Here is a 21,175-nt window from a genome sequence, read left to right on the forward strand (position 1 = left end):
TGCTGATCCCTGCTGGGATTATCATGTCTGTTTTCAATGACAGGACTTTGCAAATCCCGTAGAGCAGTTCCACTTCCCTCTGGTTGTCCTCTTATGCTGCAGCTTCTTGTCTAGCCTGTCTTAGCATATAAAACGTTTTATAAATCCAGCCCGTGTCAGTGTTAGGGGGAAAAAGAGCCAGACTCAGACTGTATTAAGTGAGTCTTAACCTCTTTTTCACTGCTGTCTTCCTTAGCTCTGTTTTTTTTTTGTTTATTTGTTTGACTGATAACCAGGTATGAGCAAAATGCAGAGGGCATCTTTTGTTAACTCACATGTGGGGAGGATTAACATATGGGAGAAGTCTGCAGCGTGCTTAACTTTTCAGTGGCGTTGTGCTGTTAAATAAAGCAAGTCAGCATATGAGGGTTAGTGAAGAATTTCTCAACCAGAACATTGATGGCAATCTATTATTTTTGCAATGTACGCGTAATAGATAAATGCAATGCTTACATTATATATGAGACTGCTCCAGAAGTAATGCCTCCTGTGTTATTATGTTGGCCCATATCAGAATAAGATGTTGGTGGTATGGAAATAGAGGTTAAACCTTCTTTCCAGTACTGTGTTACATTTTATTGCTGTGTGACAAATGGCAGCAGAGGGACAGGACAGTCTGACAGAATGGCATCTGACATGGAAGTGCATATGAAGCAAAGGTGTGTCATTGAATTCTTATATGTAGAAAAAATTGCTCCCATTGACATTATCAGTGCTTGCTGAATGCATATGGAGACCAAACAGTGGATGTTGGCACAGTGAGGCAGTGGATTTCAACAGTGGCAACAGCAACATGAAAGACAAATCATGTTCCAGATATCCATGGATAGTTGTCACGCCATGAAATGAATCATGGAGTCATAGAATCACCAAGGTTGGAAATGAGCTCTAAGATTATTCAGTCCTACCGTCCATCTGTCACCGGTATTTCCCATTAAACCTCAGTACAACATCGAAACATTTCTTGAACACCTCCAGGGACGGTTGATCGGCTTATCTGCATGGGTCAGTGGATTACGACCAGGGAACTGTGTATGGAGGTGAATATTGGCCTCGATGTATTGGAAATGATTGTGGCAGTGTTGGAATATCGCAAGGTTTTTTGCCAGGCAAGTCCCACAGATGCTGACGCAGGCACAGAAAGAATACTGCATGCAAGTTTGTTAGGACCTATTAAACAAGGCTGAAGTTTCCTGGATTGCATCATTACCAGTGACAAGATGTGATGTCACCGCTAGGAGCCAGAGTCCAAAATGGCAGTCCGTGGAGTGGTGACGTGAACTCCGTATCAAAGAAAAAGTTGAAGATGCAGCCTGCAGTGGGTAAATTGACATGCACTGCCTTTTGGGATAGGAAATGGGTGATCCCCCTGGATTTTCTGGAACCTGGACAAACCATCAACTCTGTTCACTACATCATGACATTGATTAAGCTGAAGGCTCGAACCTCCAGAAATCAAGCCAGAGTAGAAAAGAATCTTTCTCATGCAACACAGGAACACCAGGCCCCACACCAGATTGAGAACCATGGAAGACATTGCCAGTCTTCGCTGAACTGTCCTACTGCACCCACTGTATAGTCCAAATTTGGCACCTTCTGACTTCCATCTGTTTGGGACAATGACAGATGGACAGCATGGGCAACATTTTCCTATCAGTAACGCCATCATAGCAGCTGGGAAACTATGGATCACCTCTACTGCTGCAGAGACCAACACGCACACTCCTGTTCATCGCTGGTGAAAACGCAGAGCTAATGGTGGTGACTATGCTGAGAAATAGTGTTTTATAGCTGAGAATTTGCTCTATCAAACAGTGTTATTGTGCTCCTTTTATCCATTGTCGTTTCCATGGAAATAAATAGGAGGCATTACTTTCAAGGCATGTGTGCTACTGTATTGCCTGCAGTTTGTGGCAACCCATTCAGAACTGTGAAGCAATGTCACTTTTATATGTATTTTCATATAAATGCATAAAACCATCCTAGTTACTCACTGATTAGCTGTATACCTGCACAGAGCTTCCAGAGAGCCTTAGACTTCTTTTCTACAATTCATTGCACACAGAAACGTCAGTGGGTCCTCACAGAGCCCCACTTGCATATGCACATGGTAAATTGCCAGTTAGAAGGTCAACCCTTGTAATGTGAACAGCAGTGTCCTCTGTTTTCTCCTTAGGATGAGAGTGTTGTTTGAAGTATTTTTGTACCTGGGGAAGAATGGATCATGCACATACCTTCTGATTCAGTCTTTTGTGTTAGTTTACATTTTTTAGCCTCTAGTATTTCTCAGGAAAAGGTCATGCAAATAATAAGTTTGGATGGAAGGTGCATGATTGAGGGAGCCATTGTATTCCAGTCCATTCTACTGAGTAAAAATGTTTGAATATTCTCCACAGAAGAGACAGCTGCCTGAATTCTTTCGCTTCTTTCGGTGCTGTTTCAAGCTATGTGCAGTACAGAAAAGTGGTTTATCTGATAAGTATTGCGGTGGTGATGGGATGGGATGTTAGCTAATGCGGGGCACTGCAGAACCAGTAGAAATATAAGGTTACTTCAAAGTGTCTCTTGCTGTTTGAGCAAAAAAGAAAGTGATGGCTTTTTTCTCGTAATGGATCCAGTGTAATTGCCCTAAATAGCAACATGAGCCACAGTAAGGCTGTGCAAAGTGATTAGCAACCCTGTCTGCGATATGTGCTTCCAGTGTTTTATATATGTATTTTCTGAGTCAGGTTTTACTGTATTACAGAAAGTTAATTCTCAGTAAAAAACAGGGCAATTATTTACCTATTTTAGCCTTACATGAGACCTGTAATGCCAATACACCATTCAACAATAATGCTGAAAGTTAAAGCTAAATTCTGCCTTGCTTTTGATGAAATGTCATCTGTTACCTTCTTAATCTTTAATCTTTAGATTTCAGCCCTTAGCCCAGGGGTATGTGCAGCTGGCTCCTTCCCAGTCCATATTGGTTTTGAAAACATTCTTCTTTTTTATTCAGCATTTTGAAATTTACATTTATAAGTAGCACATCTAAAGAGAATATACTGTGTAAGTGTACTAAGGATATTTCTGAGGACTGCCTGTCTCTGTAGCCTTCTTCTGGTGGTCTGGAGGGAAGGCTGCTGTTACTGGTAAATAAAGATGTAATGTGTTGTCTGTACTGCTGTTGCAGAAACATGGGATCCTTGGAGTTAATGTTCCATTTCTATCTCAGAAAACCTCTTCTTACTAAAATCTTTCAGATCTATAGTAACATAGACTATGTTTTTAAATGTTAGCATAACACTAGTAGTAGGACTAGGGCAGAACTGACATACAATTCCAAACAAAACCCATTAATATCATTACTGCAGTAGTCATCAGTGCCATTTTCTTTTATGTTCTATTGATTTCTTATATGTACTATTTACATTAAATATTCCATGTTTGTATCACCTTAACAAAACTTCCAGTCTTGAAAGTAAAGTCATGTCTGCTTGGAAAAGTTCTTCGAAGAATAGCACACTTTGTTTAATCCTGAAATACCTTAATGAAAATCTGTTCATACGGTATAATAACACGGGGAGAAGTTACTGTTTATGATCCTCAGATTTTTTCGTAGGAATACTGAGATCAGTACAGAAAATCATGAAGATTCCAAAACTTGGGTTAGGAAAATCATAATTGCTGACTTTTTCCTGTTTGTTATATAAGTGTTTGTTGTTTTTTTTAATGAAGTTATTATTTTAATCTAATCTAAATGTAACATTTTTTCCATTTTTATTGATATTATCAACCCTAGAAGCAGATTCCTTCACATTAAATTTGTTCCATTTTATAAACAATTTTTAAAGGGCATTAATAGAGCTAGTCATCCGTTGATAATTTTGAATAGAAGCATATGTGAAACTCCTCTGTTAAATGATATATCCCTTAATTTATCCAGACTGTGCTTTAACTGTTTAATAGAAGTTGCATTGTCTTGGCTTTTAAGATGTAGTTCAGCTGCATCCACATATAATCATAGAATACATCAGCCAGATTGTATTTTTATCATAAACCATATTTTGATGGTTTCGATGACATTTGAAAATTTGATTCTAAGCTCTTTAAATGGATGCAGCTGTATACATCTTCATGAGTTACTGAACTGGACTGACAGACTTCAGAAAAGGGCTGATGTATTTTCTGTGTCTATGTTTTTCAGGCTGTTTTATTGGAGCCAGGAAGTCATGAAAGGAACTCAAGAAGAGAACTTGGATAATGAACGGAAGATAAAAAGAAAACAAAAAGAATGTGGCATATAAAGGGTATAATACCTGGAGGTATTAGATCTGACTCATATTTATAAAAATGAGACGAGCTTTCACAAAATACAAGTTATCTTAGTCATCAAGCTTGGAACCATGCTGTTGAACTAGAAATTCTCCTTTTCCCCATTCTCCTTTCTGACAGGTAACAAAGGATTGGTGAATTATGATTTTCCCAAGTTGGAAGCACTAATTTTTATCTATATAGTTCGTCCTTATGAATATATAAGGAGTTAAACATTGCATATTTAATGTGGATTATAATGGGAAACTGACTCATTAACAAAAATGGCCACTTTTAAGGACTTGGTTTCAAACTGAGCTGGAGCCTCCCAATGCACTTTGTACAATTTGGGGAAAGATGTACTGAATGGCCTTCTTTGGGAGGCCATGATGACATGTAGTAAAAGGATATCATCTTACTGTTGATATCTTTGAAGACTCATAAACAGAAACAGAAAAATGAATGGTGGAAAGGAGTGTGACGGAGGGGACACGGATGGAGGGCCACCAGCAGTGCAAGTTCCCGTTGGTTGGCAGCGACGGGTGGACCAAAGTGGAGTGCTCTATATCAGGTATGGTTATCTAAAGTGGTTACTGTTTTTGTTTGCATTGTAGTTTTGCCAGAACATGTGGTAGATTAGTGACTTGGCTAGTTCTTATACTCAAAGAGTTCAAGGGCTTATTCTTTTGGAAGTACTAGATCATTCATTCTGTTGATATTAATGGAGTCCACTTGAGTTATGCCATTTGCATGCCTGTAGCACATATTCTATCATTACAAATCTAATATTACTTGGTCTTGAAAATTTGATATTCTTACTATACGTTTTGCTTTAGGCACGAATAGTTCTTTATTACTTACTATCGTCATGTGGATTTTAAAGCTGAGCAGTAGCAGATTTAACCTTACTTAATACCTCTATTATTGAAGCCTTTTACAATGAAACTAGCCAGAGGATTTCTTAGGTCACACCTGAGATAGATGAGAAATTTTTCTCATTGCCTTTTCCTTGCTCAGCACTGGCTTTTTATAAGACCATTTGCTGGTCATGTTCAAAGAAACGACCAGGCATTCAAACAATCTGTGGCAGATAAGATAGAGTGGGACCTTTTTCTGCCAGCAACAGGCCTTCAGCTCAGTTTGTGTGGTGCCATGCAACTTTATCCTGTTGTTCAGTAATCTTCTTTGCTGTTTCTTCCGGGTTTATGTTCCAGATCTCCACTGTACTTCTCTGGTTTACTTATTCTCTTTTGAAAGGAAATTAAATGGTGTAATTATACTCAGTAGCTGTAGAAAACATCAGTCCATTTTAAAAACCATGAAGGTTCTTGGTACAACACCACTGATATGCCTCAGCAGGACTGACTTCTACAGATTCCTCCCATTTCTAATGTAGGAAAAAAAAAATACAGGAATGCAAGCCTAAAACTAAACTTTTAGATACTTTATTTATTTTCTTAGCTTATAGAATGTTTTGCTTCATCCCGGAGCAGCCTCAAGGAAATGCATTGAAATTACTATTAAATGACTGTGTTCAGACAAACATACTGAAAATTAAATCTCATTGGAAAAAGATCAAAGTTAGCTTTAACAAAATGTAGGTACATCAGGTTTACATCACATTAATGCAAACGATTATCAATTTATTATTATCTTATACTTATTCCGCTCTTCTCTGATTAAAATAACCACCTGTACTCAACATTTTATATATTAACAATATGAAATTCTTTAATGAGTCTCAGCATACTCTAATTTCACACTAAACCACCATAAAAGATCAAATACATTCCAGGATTTCTTGTTTATATTCTCAATTGGTAGAATCAAACAAAATCCATGTCACTGATATGCATGTCAAAGATAAATAGCCTTCCCCTTGTATTTCTCATTATTGCTGTAATTTACTGGGCATCTGCCTCAGTTAAAAATCAATGAAAAAGAAAGAGTTGTTTGCTTTGTGGTGTTTTATGATGTTTTTTTTTTTCCTTTCATTATTGTATCCAGACAACAGGACTTAAAATTCTTTGCTATTTTTATATGGCTAATGAGCCCACCTGTTTTTGAATTTTAGTTTCTACAGCTGTAAGAAGCAGGCCATAAAGCTCTTAAAGAAGTCTTACATGCTTAGAAACTAGTAAATTTGTTTATAATTCTGACAGTTATTTGCTCTTCTGTCTTCTTTTTTGATATGTTTTTTTTGTTGCTGTTGTTGTTTCTAGATATTTCTATCCTGAATTGCCTTATGAGAAACACTGTTTTTATTCCAGTTGACCCTGTTAATCAAGTTTACCAGTTGTCTTTTTCAATTTGGGGAAGCTGGTACTTTTTCTGCCCTCTTTCCAAGTTTTGTCCGTGTACTTTCTTTAATCCAACAGTTAGTTTGCTGGTGTTCCTCTGTAAGCCATTCTGATTCAGGGAAGTCTAGATGGTGTCTAGATGCTCATCCACATTCTTATTTGGTGAAAGGCATGGAGTAGGAAGTGATGGCTGGAAGGGATGAATGTCATCTAATCCAGTGTGGCATGTGAGCAGCACTCCATCAGGTCAGTTGCTGGTGTTGTTAGCTGCATCTTCAAGGATGAACTCTCCCTAAACTCTCTCAAGAAGCTGCTGTTGAGTCCTTCTAAAGGAACAACCACCCTGAAAATACACACAGCATTTATTGAAGGAAAGGAAGGCCAAACAATATTGACTCAAAAACTATCCAGAGGAAAATAAGTGTGTATATTAAGAATAGATGATCTCAGCTGAATAAGGACTCGCTGTATTTGTTCTTCTTTATAAAGCTTGCATGCTTTTTGTCAGCTGTCAACAGTTGCTTTCAGTTAAATCTATTAATTAGTTTTTATTACCAGGTAAAAGCACTGCTTTCTTAGTAACTAACAGTGCTGCTTGCAGATAATCTCTTCTTCGGGTTACTGTAAGCCAATAGCCATCAGTGGAATAAACTGAGAAAAGGTCTTTAATAGGGGGTATGGAATGTCTATTCCATAACTGTCAGTAACTGATGCAAATATGTAATTTGTTCTCTTGTATTTCTTTGGAGTCTTAGAACCCCTGGATGTCTGGAGTGACAAAAAAAACCTTCATAGTTTCTTACAAAGGAAGCTGTAGATTATCCTTTGCAGTACAGAAGCGTGAGGAAATCTGTTCACACAAAAGATGCTTTGCCATTGCATAGATCTGTGCAGTCCATAACTGGTGTGCAGCAGACATGATTTCTGGCATGAATCATTTGGGCTGTTTTGTATATCCAGATTTCATTGCACGTGCCCAATCCTTCTGCCCAAGAATCCAGCAGAGAGAAAAAAATGGGCCTTTTCTTAATTTTGGTATTTCAGTAGACAAATAACTCTGCGTATACATGCAGCAGGTATGGTGACTCCTGTAATGCCACAGGTTCAGTGGGCTGCTCTGTGTGCTCCTGGTAAGTATGGGTTATCCAGAGCTTGCTTTACACCCTCCTGTGGTCTTTGCAGTAGGTATATACCCTATGGGTCTGTTGTTTCCAGACTCCACTATCTCCTTGCACCCGTACCTGCATTTTCCAGGCAAGCTGTGCACCAGTAAAGCTTATTAAAACTACTTTCTTCTAGAAACAAACAAGAAAAAGAACTTTGATGGCATAGCTTCACTGGGTTCTAGAGGATGCCCCAGAGGGCAGTGGGCACGGCACAGCTCCCAGGGCAGCAGGCATAGCCCCATGCTGCCAGAGCTCAGGGAGTGCTGGGACACCAACCTCAGCCATAGGGTTTGGGTGGGCTGTGTAGAACCGGGGTTGGACTCGATGGCCCTTTGGGGTTCCTTCCTACTCAGGATATTCTACAAAACAAGCAGTAGCCATGGCTTCTGGATAAGTTTAGCTGCTGTGCATCAGTGGCTGCATTGTGGCACTGCAAGTAAAACAACATCCTAACTCCACAGCATATTCCCACAGATGTCATTTGAAATGAGCTTCTTAAACATCACAGAACTTGTGGTGTGTAGATGGGCTAGTAGAGAGCAAATGCCAGTCTGCAGTTCTCCTGTGGGAAGCTGTGGCCCCCCCAGGTGAGGACCTCACCTGTGCAGCATGGCTGCTCCGGTGTGCATGCTCAGATCAGGCTGCTGAAGGTTTGGCTCTCTGGCCTATAAGTCATTCTTCTTCATGCTTCTACCGTTATTTTTAGATTGCTTTTACTTTGTTTATCCTCAAATGTCAGCGTTACACATATTCAACCTAAGTGATTCTCGCTAAAATAACCATTTTAGGGCAGATCTGGCAAGTATATCACTGAAACTGTTAACATAACTTTAAATGACATTTGCAGATGTTACTTTATAGATGAGTAAGTTCTTGTTGTGCATAATTAGTTGTTTATGCATTCAGTTTTAAGAATGAAAGTTCATCATAGTTTGGAATTTTTGACTCTTGGCTGTTTTCATCATCCAGACTCTTCCACTTAAGTTGTTTTTATTAAAATAAGGGCTTTTAAGGACCGGTGTTTCAGCCAGTCCTCACAAACGGTTGTATTCTTTTCCTGATGAGCAGTTTGGATGGCTGAGTAATGAAGAGCAACGTGAAAGTTAGAGGTTTCTGACGTGAGAACTTTTTTCATCTTATGAATTAGTGATTTTGCCATAACAGGATTTCCAATGTCCTATTTTTGGATGTGGAGATAATGATTTTCTGGTGGGAGCTAGAGAAATCCAAGTGCAGTTTATCAGAAACTCCCTGGACTGGCTTCTTAGGGCAATATTTCACACTTTCACTGGGAAGGCTGAAATCACAGCTGAATAAACTACACCACGTGCAACTAACAGACCCAGCCACAATACTTGTGTTACTATTTTCCCTTTTCTTTATGAGTTTTCTCATACTTGAAATACATTTGTGATGTTTTCTTTATAAATTAGATTCCAGTCCTAGAAAGTAGAAGTGACTGTCGTGCCTCAACGGAACTGCAGGGATGGGATTTGGGGGTGGAGGTTTGTGGGGATTGCCCTCTGCTTGTGTGCTGCACGTTATAGGAGAGAAGATGGAGAAATCCATCTTAGCGCTGTTAGGCAATAGTTAAAGCTTTCAAGTACAATTGTAATGTGAATAGTAAATGTCAATGATCTCAATTGCTTTCTTTGCACGTTTGTTTTTCTGTGGTAAAATATTTCTTTAAAATGTTGCTTCTTTTTTCAGTGTTTTTGGTATCTTCTTAGTTCTTGACTAAAAGCTAGAAGTACTGTGAGACTAAATATGAAATCTTAGCTTTGTATCAAATTCTGTCAATGTGAGCTGTTAGAATGGTGGATAGAAGTCATGACCTGTCAAATAGCTTGAATTTATCATTTCTGTTTCTTTACAGTCCCAGTGGGTCTTTATTATCCTGCTTGGAGCAGGTGAAGACCTACTTGCTGACTGATGGAACCTGCAAATGTGGCCTAGAATGTCCTCTTGTTCTTCCCAAGGTAAAGAAATAATGATTTTTGATTTCTGCAATGTAATCCTTATCAGCTATGTCAGCTGATGTGCTGTGCCATGACTTAAATTCTGTTCTGATCGTATATAGAATGCAAACCATTAAATGAATCTCCTCTCTGCCTCCTCCCTGCATGGAGACTTGATTCTCGTGGTGATTGAATGTTCTCCTATTAAACTGGCATCTTACCATCAACAGCAACATGTTAATGTGTGATATTCATACGTGGTAGCTTCAGCAGGAGTTGATTTCTGGAGAGCTCCTAACCAGCTGCTGGGGGTAGGTTCATACAGTGTATTTTAGAGCAAACATATGTAGGTATAGTGGGTATTATGAAATGCAGTTTCCTTGATAATTCCAGAAAATGAGAAGTCCTTAATATAGTAATAGTAATATAGGAATTATTTTAAATGTTGGAATTTTTTTCACTCAGGTCTTTAATTTTGATCCTGGAGCTGCTGTGAAGCAGAGAACTGCTGAAGATGTTAAAGCAGATGAAGATGTCACCAAACTATGCATACATAAAAGAAAGATTATTGCTGTGGCTACACTTCATAAAAGCATGGAAGCACCACATCCTTCACTAGTTCTAACTAGTCCTGGTGGTGGAACAAGTGAGTAATAGCGTGCAAAATCATTAAGCTAACTAATTTTATATATATAATTACTGTACAGAAACACCCCCCAAAGCCTTATATATCTGTGATTGCAGTAGTAAACAGATTCAAGTTAAAAATGGAAGTAGTAATTAGAGAGATGTAGGTAGATAGAGAATGAATCTAAAAAGCAGGTCACCCCAGACTAAGAGCATGATTTTCTTGGAAAAGATATCAGATTGTTCTACACAAAGAAAATACATTAGCTCTCATCTTTTGGAACCGTAGTAATATGTCTGATATTCTGTCACATGGGAAATTAGGGAAGCTGAATAAAGTGATTATAAAGGGATTAGAATGTGGCTAAGGACTTGGCTAAATGGGAAATTGTATTGCAAGGCAGAATATACAACTAAAAATCTCCACTGTAATTTCTCAAGGATTATTTTGGGAGACCAACCTGGATTAGCATTTTAATTATCCAGATCAACAAAAGTCAAGTAATTTTGTTGATGGATGATGCTGATGAGTATTATTTGAAACAAAAGAAGATCAAAACATTTTGAAAAATTGGAGGATTGTTGACACCTGGAGTGAAAGAAAAGTTACAGCAACAAATCCTGTTAATTGTAAGGTTATTCACCTGGGGACTAGAGGAAAAAAGCTATTAGCCCTAAATTATTGAGAAAGAATACCTAGATATACTAGCTGATCAAAGACGCCTGTGAGCAGTACCAGATGGCAGTATGGTGCAGATCAATGTGATTCTAAGACAGAGAGGTATAAATGTCTTTCTGTGCTTGCTGTCTTTCTGTGCTTGCTGCCTTCCTGTGCTACTGTTCTTGCTAGAGGCACTCGTGTTTAAATAGAGCAGAGGCTCTTCTGTTAGAGAAGTGCAGAATCTGTTCTACGAAAGTCATCTGAAAGTGTTTAGCTTGCTTAGCCTCGCAAAATTGTGACTGGAAGGGGATACAATTGCTGTCAATAAAGGCATCAGGAGAATGACAACCGGAAAACAAAGCTACTTCAGCTAAGATACAAAGGTAGCACTGGTAGAAATAGCTACAAAAACACAGTGCATGGAAACTTAAACTGAAAATTAGGTATTTTCTAAGGATTCCAAGTACAAGAAAAGGTCTGAAGCAGTCTTACAAATCCAAGTAGTTAAGACAAAGGAGTAAACTTACTTTTAATACAGAGCTCTGAAAGATTACATGCTGTGATGCCTACAACTTTAGGGAAACAACCCTCAGTAATTACCCTCTGCAGCCTGGATAAAAGTGGAAAATGTTATGGATATATAAATAATACATTGCAAGCATGTAGACAATATGAAGACATCAGTGATGTTCCTAACAGTCAAGTGCTGTTGCACTTTCAGATTATTTATGGTTTTAAATCTTTGTTTAAATTATGCTTTTTGTAACAGAGGCTTGTTTTTGGACCTAACAGTACAATTTCCCAGGTTGCTGTGCATTTTCCTTACTATCTTTTTATTATTATTGTCTGCTAGTGGTACTAAAATACATTTACATTTAAAAAATGAAAAAGCAAACTGAAGGAGGGGAAAACAGATAAATATTTAAGACATGAATCTTATTTTTACCTTCTCTATTGATCAGAATTTTGTTCTCTAACGGAAGAAGAAAATTTCCCACTAAATTGCCTTTGTTAACAAAATACTCTTTCATTTACACACTCAATTGCCCATTCGTTTGGGTTCAGCGCTACACGTGAGGGTTCTTGCACGTATTTCATGTTGCAGTTCAGTCTTGAGATTTGTCCCCAGAATGGGACTTTGTTTATATTTTGAGAAAGGTAACGTGTTTGTTTCTGTCATGATGTAGCTGGTTCAGCAAATAGGATGAAGGCAGGATTTTCAGTGCCATCTGTCTCCTATGGCCGGAGAGAAGGAAAGAAGGGAATTGAGTTCTTGTGTGTAGGAGAATTTAAAGGTACCTCTGAATTTGTTTGAACATGAAATGTTTAGCTCACCGCTCAAGCTTAAGTTTGCATATTTAGGGGCTGCATGCCAAGAATGCAATCATTTTCCTTCACTGAGTTCCCACTGCAAACTGAATTACAAATCCCCAGAGCAGTAAAACTGGCAGAAAGTCCACCAGGCTTGGAGCTGCCTGTGAGGGTATTCTTAAAGTAAAACACTGAAGAAATACTTATTTATTAAACAAAACTGATGTTGAAGGGCAGAAAAGGGAAGTGGTCTTTTTTGTGTTGGAAGATCAAGTCTCAGTCCTGAAGTTTACAGTAATTTTTTCCTTATTGTAGGGGTTGAAATGTGTGCATATCCCCATAGTCTCTATCCTGAAAACAAATGTAAGAGATAGAGCCCATTCTTAAATTATTACTTTGATACCACGGAAATTTTTTTGCAGAAGCTACTAAAAAAGCCTTAATTCAGTGAAATACTGCAAGATGCTGTATAATGCACTCACCTTTTTAGCAAAGCCATTCTTAAGAACCAATTTACTCAGAGGACTGGAACTCAGTGCCCGCAGTGCCAGTGAGTGACACAGAGCAGCAAGTATACTGCACCCTGCCTTGATCAGCCACATCCTCTCAGATCTGTGCAATTAAGTGTTTTGCTGAATAGAAATCGATGTCAACAGTAGTACAGCGCATTTCCCCAATCATCTTTATCAGGCACAACTTGTGGGGCAGGGCTTTTTTTCCCTGTAAAGCAAGCAGAAATTGACCTAAACCCTTCTTGGGCCTTGTTCCTCCTGTACTCAATAGATGGTGCCAGAGGTTCCTTTTCCCTGTGATAGTGATAGACTGCTCCTCCTGCCAGCTCTTCCAGCTGGTGCTGTAGCTGAAGTGATGATGCTGGAGATTCAGGAGTAGAAAACTGGAGATGATGTTTAGAGAAAGGGGGAAAAAAAAAAGTATATATATTGAAGTTTTGAAAGAACAGTGCTGAAATACATTTTAAGTGGGTAGCAAGTGTGCTTAAAACCTGATAAACACAAGATCTAAAGTTGTCCATATTTATGCAGGTTTTATATGGGAAATGGAGTTGTGATCTGTTCATCTGTGCTCTGTAGTAGGGTAGTCTGCACCATTCCAGCAACAGTTTGGTGATTTAGGTATTACTTCTGTTTAAGCAAAAGTTTAGCCAAAAGGCTTTAATGAATGATTTCACACACAATATTTATGTACTGAAATGTGTGACACCAGATTTCAAAATAGTAACTGTTGTGTTTTTAATATCAGGTGCAACTCCGGTAGTTCCTACTCGAGCAGCAACTCCAAGATCAATGAGGAATAAATCACATGAAGGAATTACAAATTCTGTGATGCCAGAATGTAAGACTCCTTTCAAGTTGATGATAGGGGCATCTAATGCCATGGGTAGGCTTTATGTGCAAGAAATGGCTGGAAGCCAGCAACAAGAACTTCATTCTGTCTATCCTAGGCAGAGATTGGGTAGTAATGAACTTGGACAGAAGTCTCCATATCGTGGCAGTCATGGTGGGATGCCCAGTCCAGCTTCATCAGGATCACAGATATATGGAGACGGCTCAATCTCTCCTAGGACTGACCCACTTGGAAGCCCTGATGTTTTCACAAGGAACAATCCCAGTTTTCATGGAGCACCCAACTCAAGTCCTATTCATATGAACAGGACACCTCTGTCTCCGCCATCAGTAATGCTACATGGTTCTCCCATACAGTCATCCTGTGCAATGGCTGGAAGGACTAATATACCTCTTTCCCCAACCTTGACCACAAAAAGCCCTGTAATGAAAAAACCCATGTGTAATTTTTCAGCTGGTATGGAAATACCACGAGCAATGTTTCACCATAAACCACCCCAAGGTCCACCTCCACCTCCTCCACCGCCTTCTTGTGCTCTTCAGAAAAAGCCATTAACATCAGAAAAGGATCCACTTGGCATACTTGACCCTATTCCTAGCAAACCAGTCAATCAGAATCCTGTTATCATTAACCCAACTACTTTCCATTCAAATGTCCACTCTCAGGTACCCGTGATGAATGTAAGCATGCCTCCTGCTGTCGTCCCTTTGCCAAGTAATCTTCCTTTGCCAACTGTAAAACCTGGTCACATGAACCATGGAAGTCATGTTCAAAGAGTTCAGCATTCAGCTTCTACTTCCCTATCTCCTTCACCAGTGACATCCCCAGTTCATATGATGGGATCCGGGATTGGAAGGATAGAGGCTTCTCCCCAAAGATCACGTTCTTCTTCCACATCATCAGATCATGGAAATTTCCTGCTGCCTCCAGTAGGACCACAGTCATCTTGTACTGGTATTAAAGTTCCTCCCAGGTCCCCACGGTCAACAATAGGGTCGCCAAGACCGTCTATGCCATCTAGCCCCTCCACCAAGCATGATGGACTTAATCAATACAAGGACATCCCTAACCCATTAATTGCTGGAATGAGTAATGTATTAAATCCTCCAAACAATGCAGTTTTTTCTACTGCATCGGCTGGAAGTGGTTCTTTGAAGAGTCAGCCTGGTTTGCTGGGAATGCCTTTAAATCAGATCTTGAACCAGCACAATGCTGCCTCTTTTCCAGCAAGTAGTTTACTCTCAGCAGCAGCCAAAGCACAGCTAGCAAATCAAAATAAACTTGCTGGTAACAACAATAACAGCAGTAGCAATTCTGGACCTGTTGCCAGCGGTGGCAACAACGAAGGACATAGCACTTTAAATACCATGTTCCCTCCTGCTGCCAATGTGCTTCTACCAACGACTGAAGGGCAAAGTGGTCGAGCAGCACTGAGAGATAAACTGATGTCTCAGCAAAAAGATCCTCTGAGAAAAAGAAAGCAGCCAACCACCACAGTGTTGAGTTTGCTGAGGCAGTCTCAGTTGGAGAGTTCTGGAGTTTCCAAAGCTGGATCTGATTTAGTAAGAAAGCAAAGTCAAAGCTCTTTTCCCATCAGCTCTATGTCCCAATTACTTCAGTCCATGAGTTGTCAAAGCTCTCACATGAGCAGCAATAGTACTACCAGCTGTGGGAGCTCAAACACTGTTTTACCTTGCTCTGGTAACCAGATGCATTTTGCAGACACCAGTATGAACTCTGGCACTCTTCAGAACTCACTGGCACAGAGTTTACCATTACGAGGGGAAGGTATGCACTGCCAGAACACAAACACTAACTTTGTCCATGGTACTAGCCCTGCCACCACCAACCATCTCGCGGGTTTAATAAATCAGATGCAGGCTAGTGGGAACTGTGGGATGCTCAGTCAGTCAGGAATGGCTTTAGGAAATTCATTACATCCGAACCCACCTCAGCCAAGAATCCAGGCATCCTCCACTCCAGTGATACCAAACAGCATTGCTAGCAGCTGTAATCAAACAAGTCCTGAAGCAGGTATGTTTCCTTTTAAAAGGATACCCCTATGTTTGACTGTTTGGAAATAATATGATGACTGTTTTTAAATGGGTTCCTATTACTTATCTACTTTCTAAATTTGAGCTTACCAGTCTGAAAAGTATGCCTATTTCATGCTAATATCCAGATACTCAAAAATAAACCAAATAAGAAAAAACAGTGGTAGATTAAAATATATCTCCCTTTTTCTAAACCAAATCATCTTGACCACCTTCCTGTTACAACTCTTCCCGACTTCCATACACTCTTCACAAATAAAATCCATGCACGTTTGTACACACCTAGACTTCAGTTTTCGTCTCTTGCCCAAATACATTTTTCTGCATCATGCTGAGCTACTTCGACCCTGGAAGGCTATAGCTAACCTGGTAGTTGGTGTCTAGGCCGTACACGTGTTCCTTACTGCTTCCATTAAATAGTTGAGTGTTGTCAGAGATTGGAGCAGATACTAGAAATATAAAAGTTTTCAAAATAACCTTTTTTGGAGGCAGAAAGGAGGCTGCCAAGTCTGTGTTTGCCTTTGTCATGGTAATTTTGCTATGCTGGTAATTAAATGGTTGAAGAAATTGTATGTGCAGTTGGAAGAGTGTAGCGAGATTTCCTGATTTATTCATCAGTGAAGACTTTGAGAGGAAGCAAGTCTGCCACTGTTACTAACTTCATCCTCTTTAATGGTGAAAGGGAGACAGCTCAAAAATGTTGATTGCGTTTAACTATTATTGACTGAACAAAGCATGAATTTTTGAAGGATGGTTCTATGTTAATTTCTTAAGCAGGAAAGAAAAACTATTTGATACTTCAGTATTTCAGCTTGGTTAACTGTCAGAGTGTGGGTTTGATGCAATCACAGCTAAACTACATCAGGTCAAATTAAACTGATGGTAAGCATGCAAGCTGTCTGTCTCGTTAACCCAAGAAAGCCTGATGTGTATTCCTGGTTTTCCTCTAAGAGAGCCACTTATTCTTTAAAATACAGAATGGAATTAAATATATAAACATTACTTTTAAAAACCATGCTAATTACAGTTTCTAATGACTTTGGAGGGTTTCTCTCCATTCCTGAGGAGATAAGGCATTTTTTTCCACAGCTATATCAGTGGTTTGTGTTGCAAGCAAGTATCCATTAATCCTTGCATGGCTGTTTTGCCTTGTCATGCTGACAAAGAAGGTTTCCTTGTATGCTGTCTGTTCCAAGACCTTGTACTCTTGCCAACAGAACAGAAGTCTCATTTTGCCCTAAGAGCTTTGCTCTGTGTCCCACTCAGCATTCCAGAAACTCCCTTTTCCAAGAACTCCTTGAGTTTCCACGTCTTTGATGGTCAGTGGGAATCAGCAGTATGGGTTTTCCTGCGTTGTCACTGTCCACGCAGCTGAAGAAAGCTATGAGGTTGTTGCAACATTGGACTGCATTGCCTTACAGAGAACAGAAGACACTGTTATGTGAGATAAGAGTCTGTGTGCCAACAGTTACCATCAAGAAGCTGAGCTGTAGTAATTTGTCTCCTGGGAAAGGATTGAAATAGTTCAAGGTTCCTGAAGGAAATTCAGGCTGGAACTGATCAACAGAAGTTTTGCACTGTATAAAAGTTACCAATAAAATGTTGTACAAAGGCTATTAATGTAGGCTTTCAGGCATCTAAATTCATCCCCATGTGGGATCTTGTTCCTACTCCACTGCTGCGACCCCAGCCCTGTGCCACAGCCTTGCCCCGCTAGGTATGGTAGTGGCAGGCACCACTCATGATAGCTGTCTTCGGGCTGATGACACATCAGCAGCAGCTAATCTGAGCCTTTCTTTGTCTTGCCAGTCTTGGTCCTCAGGCAGGCTGAATTCCTCCCAAGAAGACAGATGCTCTTGTGTCAGGAAAAACAATAGTAGTGTCTGCTCGCAAACTTCTGTGGGACAACAGCAACAGAACAAATCTGTGCAAGTGTCCTGAGCTGCACACTGCTTTTAGAGAGCTTGGGGCAAACCCCCATGAAAAAAGAGGCTTCAGCTTAAGCAGCTAATTCAGTTCTCATCTATAATATATAGAATTGTAGAATCATTAAGGTTGGAAAAGACCTCTAGGATCATCTAGTCCAACCGTCTACCTATCACCAATATTACCCACTAACCCATGTTCCTTAGTACCACGTTACACCTTTCTTGAGCACCTTCAGGGATGATGATCAGTAATAAATAGATAACTCCATGTGTGAACTTCAGATTTACGTGAAATCTTTCAAACTACCAAACTTGAATGAGAAAAGGATGATATTTCTAATACTTTAGGGATAACTGTTAGATTTCTAGCAGTATAATTATAAGGGCTTAAACTGACCCTTTTTTTCTAATCCAAATGGTAAATGGTAACCCTGCTTAGGCAAAGACTGCAGTTCTGTTCCTCACTGCTGACTGGTTTTGTTTCCTTAGTTTTGATGCTTGGGAAATACATACAACCTGCAGTTGTTTATGTGTTGTTATTGGTATCTGTGATGGCTAGAAACCTTGACAGCCTTTTTCTTTTTAAAGATGAAATTTCAGGATCTGGTGCCTTTGCATTATTCCCAGAGGCAGTGCCCTGGAACTGCACAGTCCTTCACCCAGCCTCCTGCCTGAGTCATCGCAGAGGCATGTGGCTCAGATGTTAGATCTGAATGCAATCCATAGCCAGTGAAAATCCAGATAGGGGCATTTTGCTGTATTTGCAGTAGAATGGAAGTGTTCTTGCCTTGAAATGAGCATGAAACGTTGAGAATTTTGTGTTAATAGTAACCTTTAAAAATAGGAGTTTGTTTCCAGGCTGCATTCAGTTACATAGAATGTGACAAAAATGGCAAGAAGTATAGTATGAATTATTCTGTATGAAGCTGTAGCAAGCTGATAATTGTGGTGTATGGAGTCGAACAGTGTCAAGCATGCAGAAGGAGCCAGGTGTACAAGCTGAGTTTAGCTGTGTATGATGTCTTCAGGAAATTCATACATTCATCTTTTGAGTTTGTGGGTTGGTTTTTGTTGGTTTTTTTGTTGGGTTTTCTTTGCTTTATTTCTACATATTTTAATTGCTGGATCTGTTTTCTGTTTCTGTGCCAGTATTCAGAATAGCTACTAATCAGTTAATGGTTCCTGAGAGAAAATACCGAGAATCACCACAATTAAATCTCTGACTATTGCCCAAGCTTTTAGTTAGACTTTAATCACATGGACCAAATTTCATTATTTTGCCTTTTGTCAGCTTCTTCCAGAGGTAATACCCGTAGTTTCCAGGTTTCAGTATGAGTGTGATTGAATTAAAAATGAATAGGTATAAAAATGAACATTTTTATTTACACAGTGGAAAGATTTTTTACATTTCTAATTTTGAACCCTTAGAAGCCTATTAGACTTGTTTTTATTGACAACTTCCGTATCGCTTCTATAGTATTTAGGTTGCAAACATTTTATTTTAAAACAGTGGTCTTACATGAGGAGCTAGCATCAAATCCATACGGACTGTTTACAGCTATTAATTCTGGAAGAAGTCTCCTTTTTTTGCCAAGAGTCGTGGTTCTGGACTCACTTTCTCTGCTGAGTGCTGTTAGTACTTCTGTTAACCTTTGACGCTGAATTTCTCATTATGAATCAAGCCCTCAGACTTCAGATGCAAACTGAAGGTAGTATCCAATTTGCTAATTTGGCAGCTTTACGGATTTATTCGTTAAGCCACTTTGCCTCCCAGAAGCAGTCTTTGTGTTTGTCTGTATTTTTGTAAAAAGAGCTGCATCACTGTGTCATAGATCTTATTGTAGAGTCTGCTTCATTTCTTATTTTCTTGCTGTTAGTCCAGGAGTTCAGTGGGTAGGAAATCTCTGTGCAAAGCATTGAATGTTTAGCATTGCAAATCCTGCTAAGAATGCCACTTGTATTACGGGATGCAGGAAAACAAGTGAAAAAATACCTGGAAGTAAAACCTACGTACGGCTGATAAGGGAGTGAACCGTAGCTAATAGGAATAAAGATAATAAGGTATCTGAAATATCAGAAATATGAGAAACTTCTAGAAGTTTACCAGTGACAATTAAAGGATAGGTTTGGCAAAAAAAAAATACTGAGACTATATCCCTTCCTTAGATGAAGAATAGTAAAATTTTACTGGTGAAATTTGCAGAACAGAAAATAGACAGATATAATTAATTGAAGAGGAGCACGCAAGACCAATGCCAATCAGTTAGGAGCTTCTATCCCACTCAAACAGAATTTATTTTAATGCAGTCAAGTCTGGTGTAATATAATTGGGAATGGAACATTGCCTTGGAAAACAGTGACTCAAAGATTTAATAGACTTAATGCAAGCTGTCAGATCAGTGATGTTGCAAAACAAAAAGAAGAAAAGAGAAGCTGGGGAGGTCCTTGGATGCATAAAAGAGCAATGCCCATGGAGCTTGGGCTGCTCCTGGCTCTGTGCATAGCTTGAGAAAACCAGAGCTTGGCTGTGGCATTCTGGTTAGTGGCCACTTCTCATGAAAGGTAAAGAAGTACTGGATTTCAGAGAACCACAAAACTGTGGTGGTGGTGGGTCAGACCTCAGGCTGTGAGCCTAGTGGTACCATTTCTGCTGTACCTGACAGGAGGTCATGGAGCCAGGCTCAGCCCGTGCCAAGAACAGGTCAGCAGGTCAGGGAGTCAAGCTGGATGGTTTTCCAGCTGTTGGGAATGGCCTGCCATCTGCTTTTTTAAAAAATATGGGCATAGCCAAGGAATTGTATCGCTTGCTATAGGTATTCATACTTGGCAATATCTGGAAGGTGGAGAGCTGAATTGTTTAGGTGAGGGTGATGGTTGGACTCAATGATGTTGATGGACTTTTCCAGGTTGGATGATTCTGTGGCTCTCTGTTTTTTACTTTGTTGATAGATGTTCAATGACAACATCCAATGGCAAAATGCTGGTAAATTCAGCATCAAAGAAATAAATGGCTTCATTTTTTGAGGCTACTAAACGAGCTTGCAGAGGCCATGTTGAGCATACCAACTCAACCTAAGTGAAATTTCACAACCTAGGTTCTTTCTGAACAGTAATGGTAGTTGTGTCAGACCTTTGTATCCGTTCAGCTCAGATCTCCCCTCTTACTGCCCTCCCTTCTGAACTTAGGAAATCTCAGTGAAGTGCACTGCTTTCATACTGACTGCTCAGAATATTTGTCTGTGTTAACTGTTACAATAGTTCTCATCTACTCTCATCTGTTGGGATTTAATCCTGATAGAACCAGAACTCGTGAAAGATTCTTTCCTGCCATGCTAACAGTTGGCTAGAGCTGTTCAGAGTGAAGCCATCAGAGATCGTCTTTCCTTGGCAGAATCAGAAATTATCTTGCTGATCATCAGATCACCATTCAAAGAAAAATTGCCTTCAAATCAAACCGGTGTTCATTTTTCTTC

At 39.5% G+C, this 21,175-nt stretch overlaps 1 protein-coding gene across 14 annotated transcripts in view; it reads left to right on the plus strand.

Annotated features, from left to right (window-relative positions):
- MBD5 (methyl-CpG binding domain protein 5) overlaps window positions 1–21,175 on the plus strand; it is a 127,311-nt gene that overhangs the window by 82,739 nt on the left and 23,397 nt on the right. For 7 of the 14 annotated variants that reach the window (XM_046944160.1, XM_040704375.2, XM_040704374.2 and 4 more), the window contains 4 exons: window positions 4,226–4,903; window positions 9,675–9,777; window positions 10,222–10,402; window positions 13,616–15,754. In XM_046944160.1, the coding sequence (XP_046800116.1) occupies window positions 4,791–4,903; window positions 9,675–9,777; window positions 10,222–10,402; window positions 13,616–15,754 (2,536 nt within the window). In that variant the 5' untranslated portion in view covers window positions 4,226–4,790. The remainder of the gene's footprint in view (window positions 1–4,225; window positions 4,904–9,674; window positions 9,778–10,221; window positions 10,403–13,615; window positions 15,755–21,175) is intronic. The other 7 variants (XM_015289881.4, XM_040704376.2, XM_015289878.4 and 4 more) reach the window with 4 other exon arrangements.

This window comes from Gallus gallus, chromosome 7, assembly GCF_016699485.2.
Source record: "Gallus gallus isolate bGalGal1 chromosome 7, bGalGal1.mat.broiler.GRCg7b, whole genome shotgun sequence".
In the NCBI taxonomy this organism is placed as follows: domain Eukaryota; kingdom Metazoa; phylum Chordata; class Aves; order Galliformes; family Phasianidae; genus Gallus; species Gallus gallus.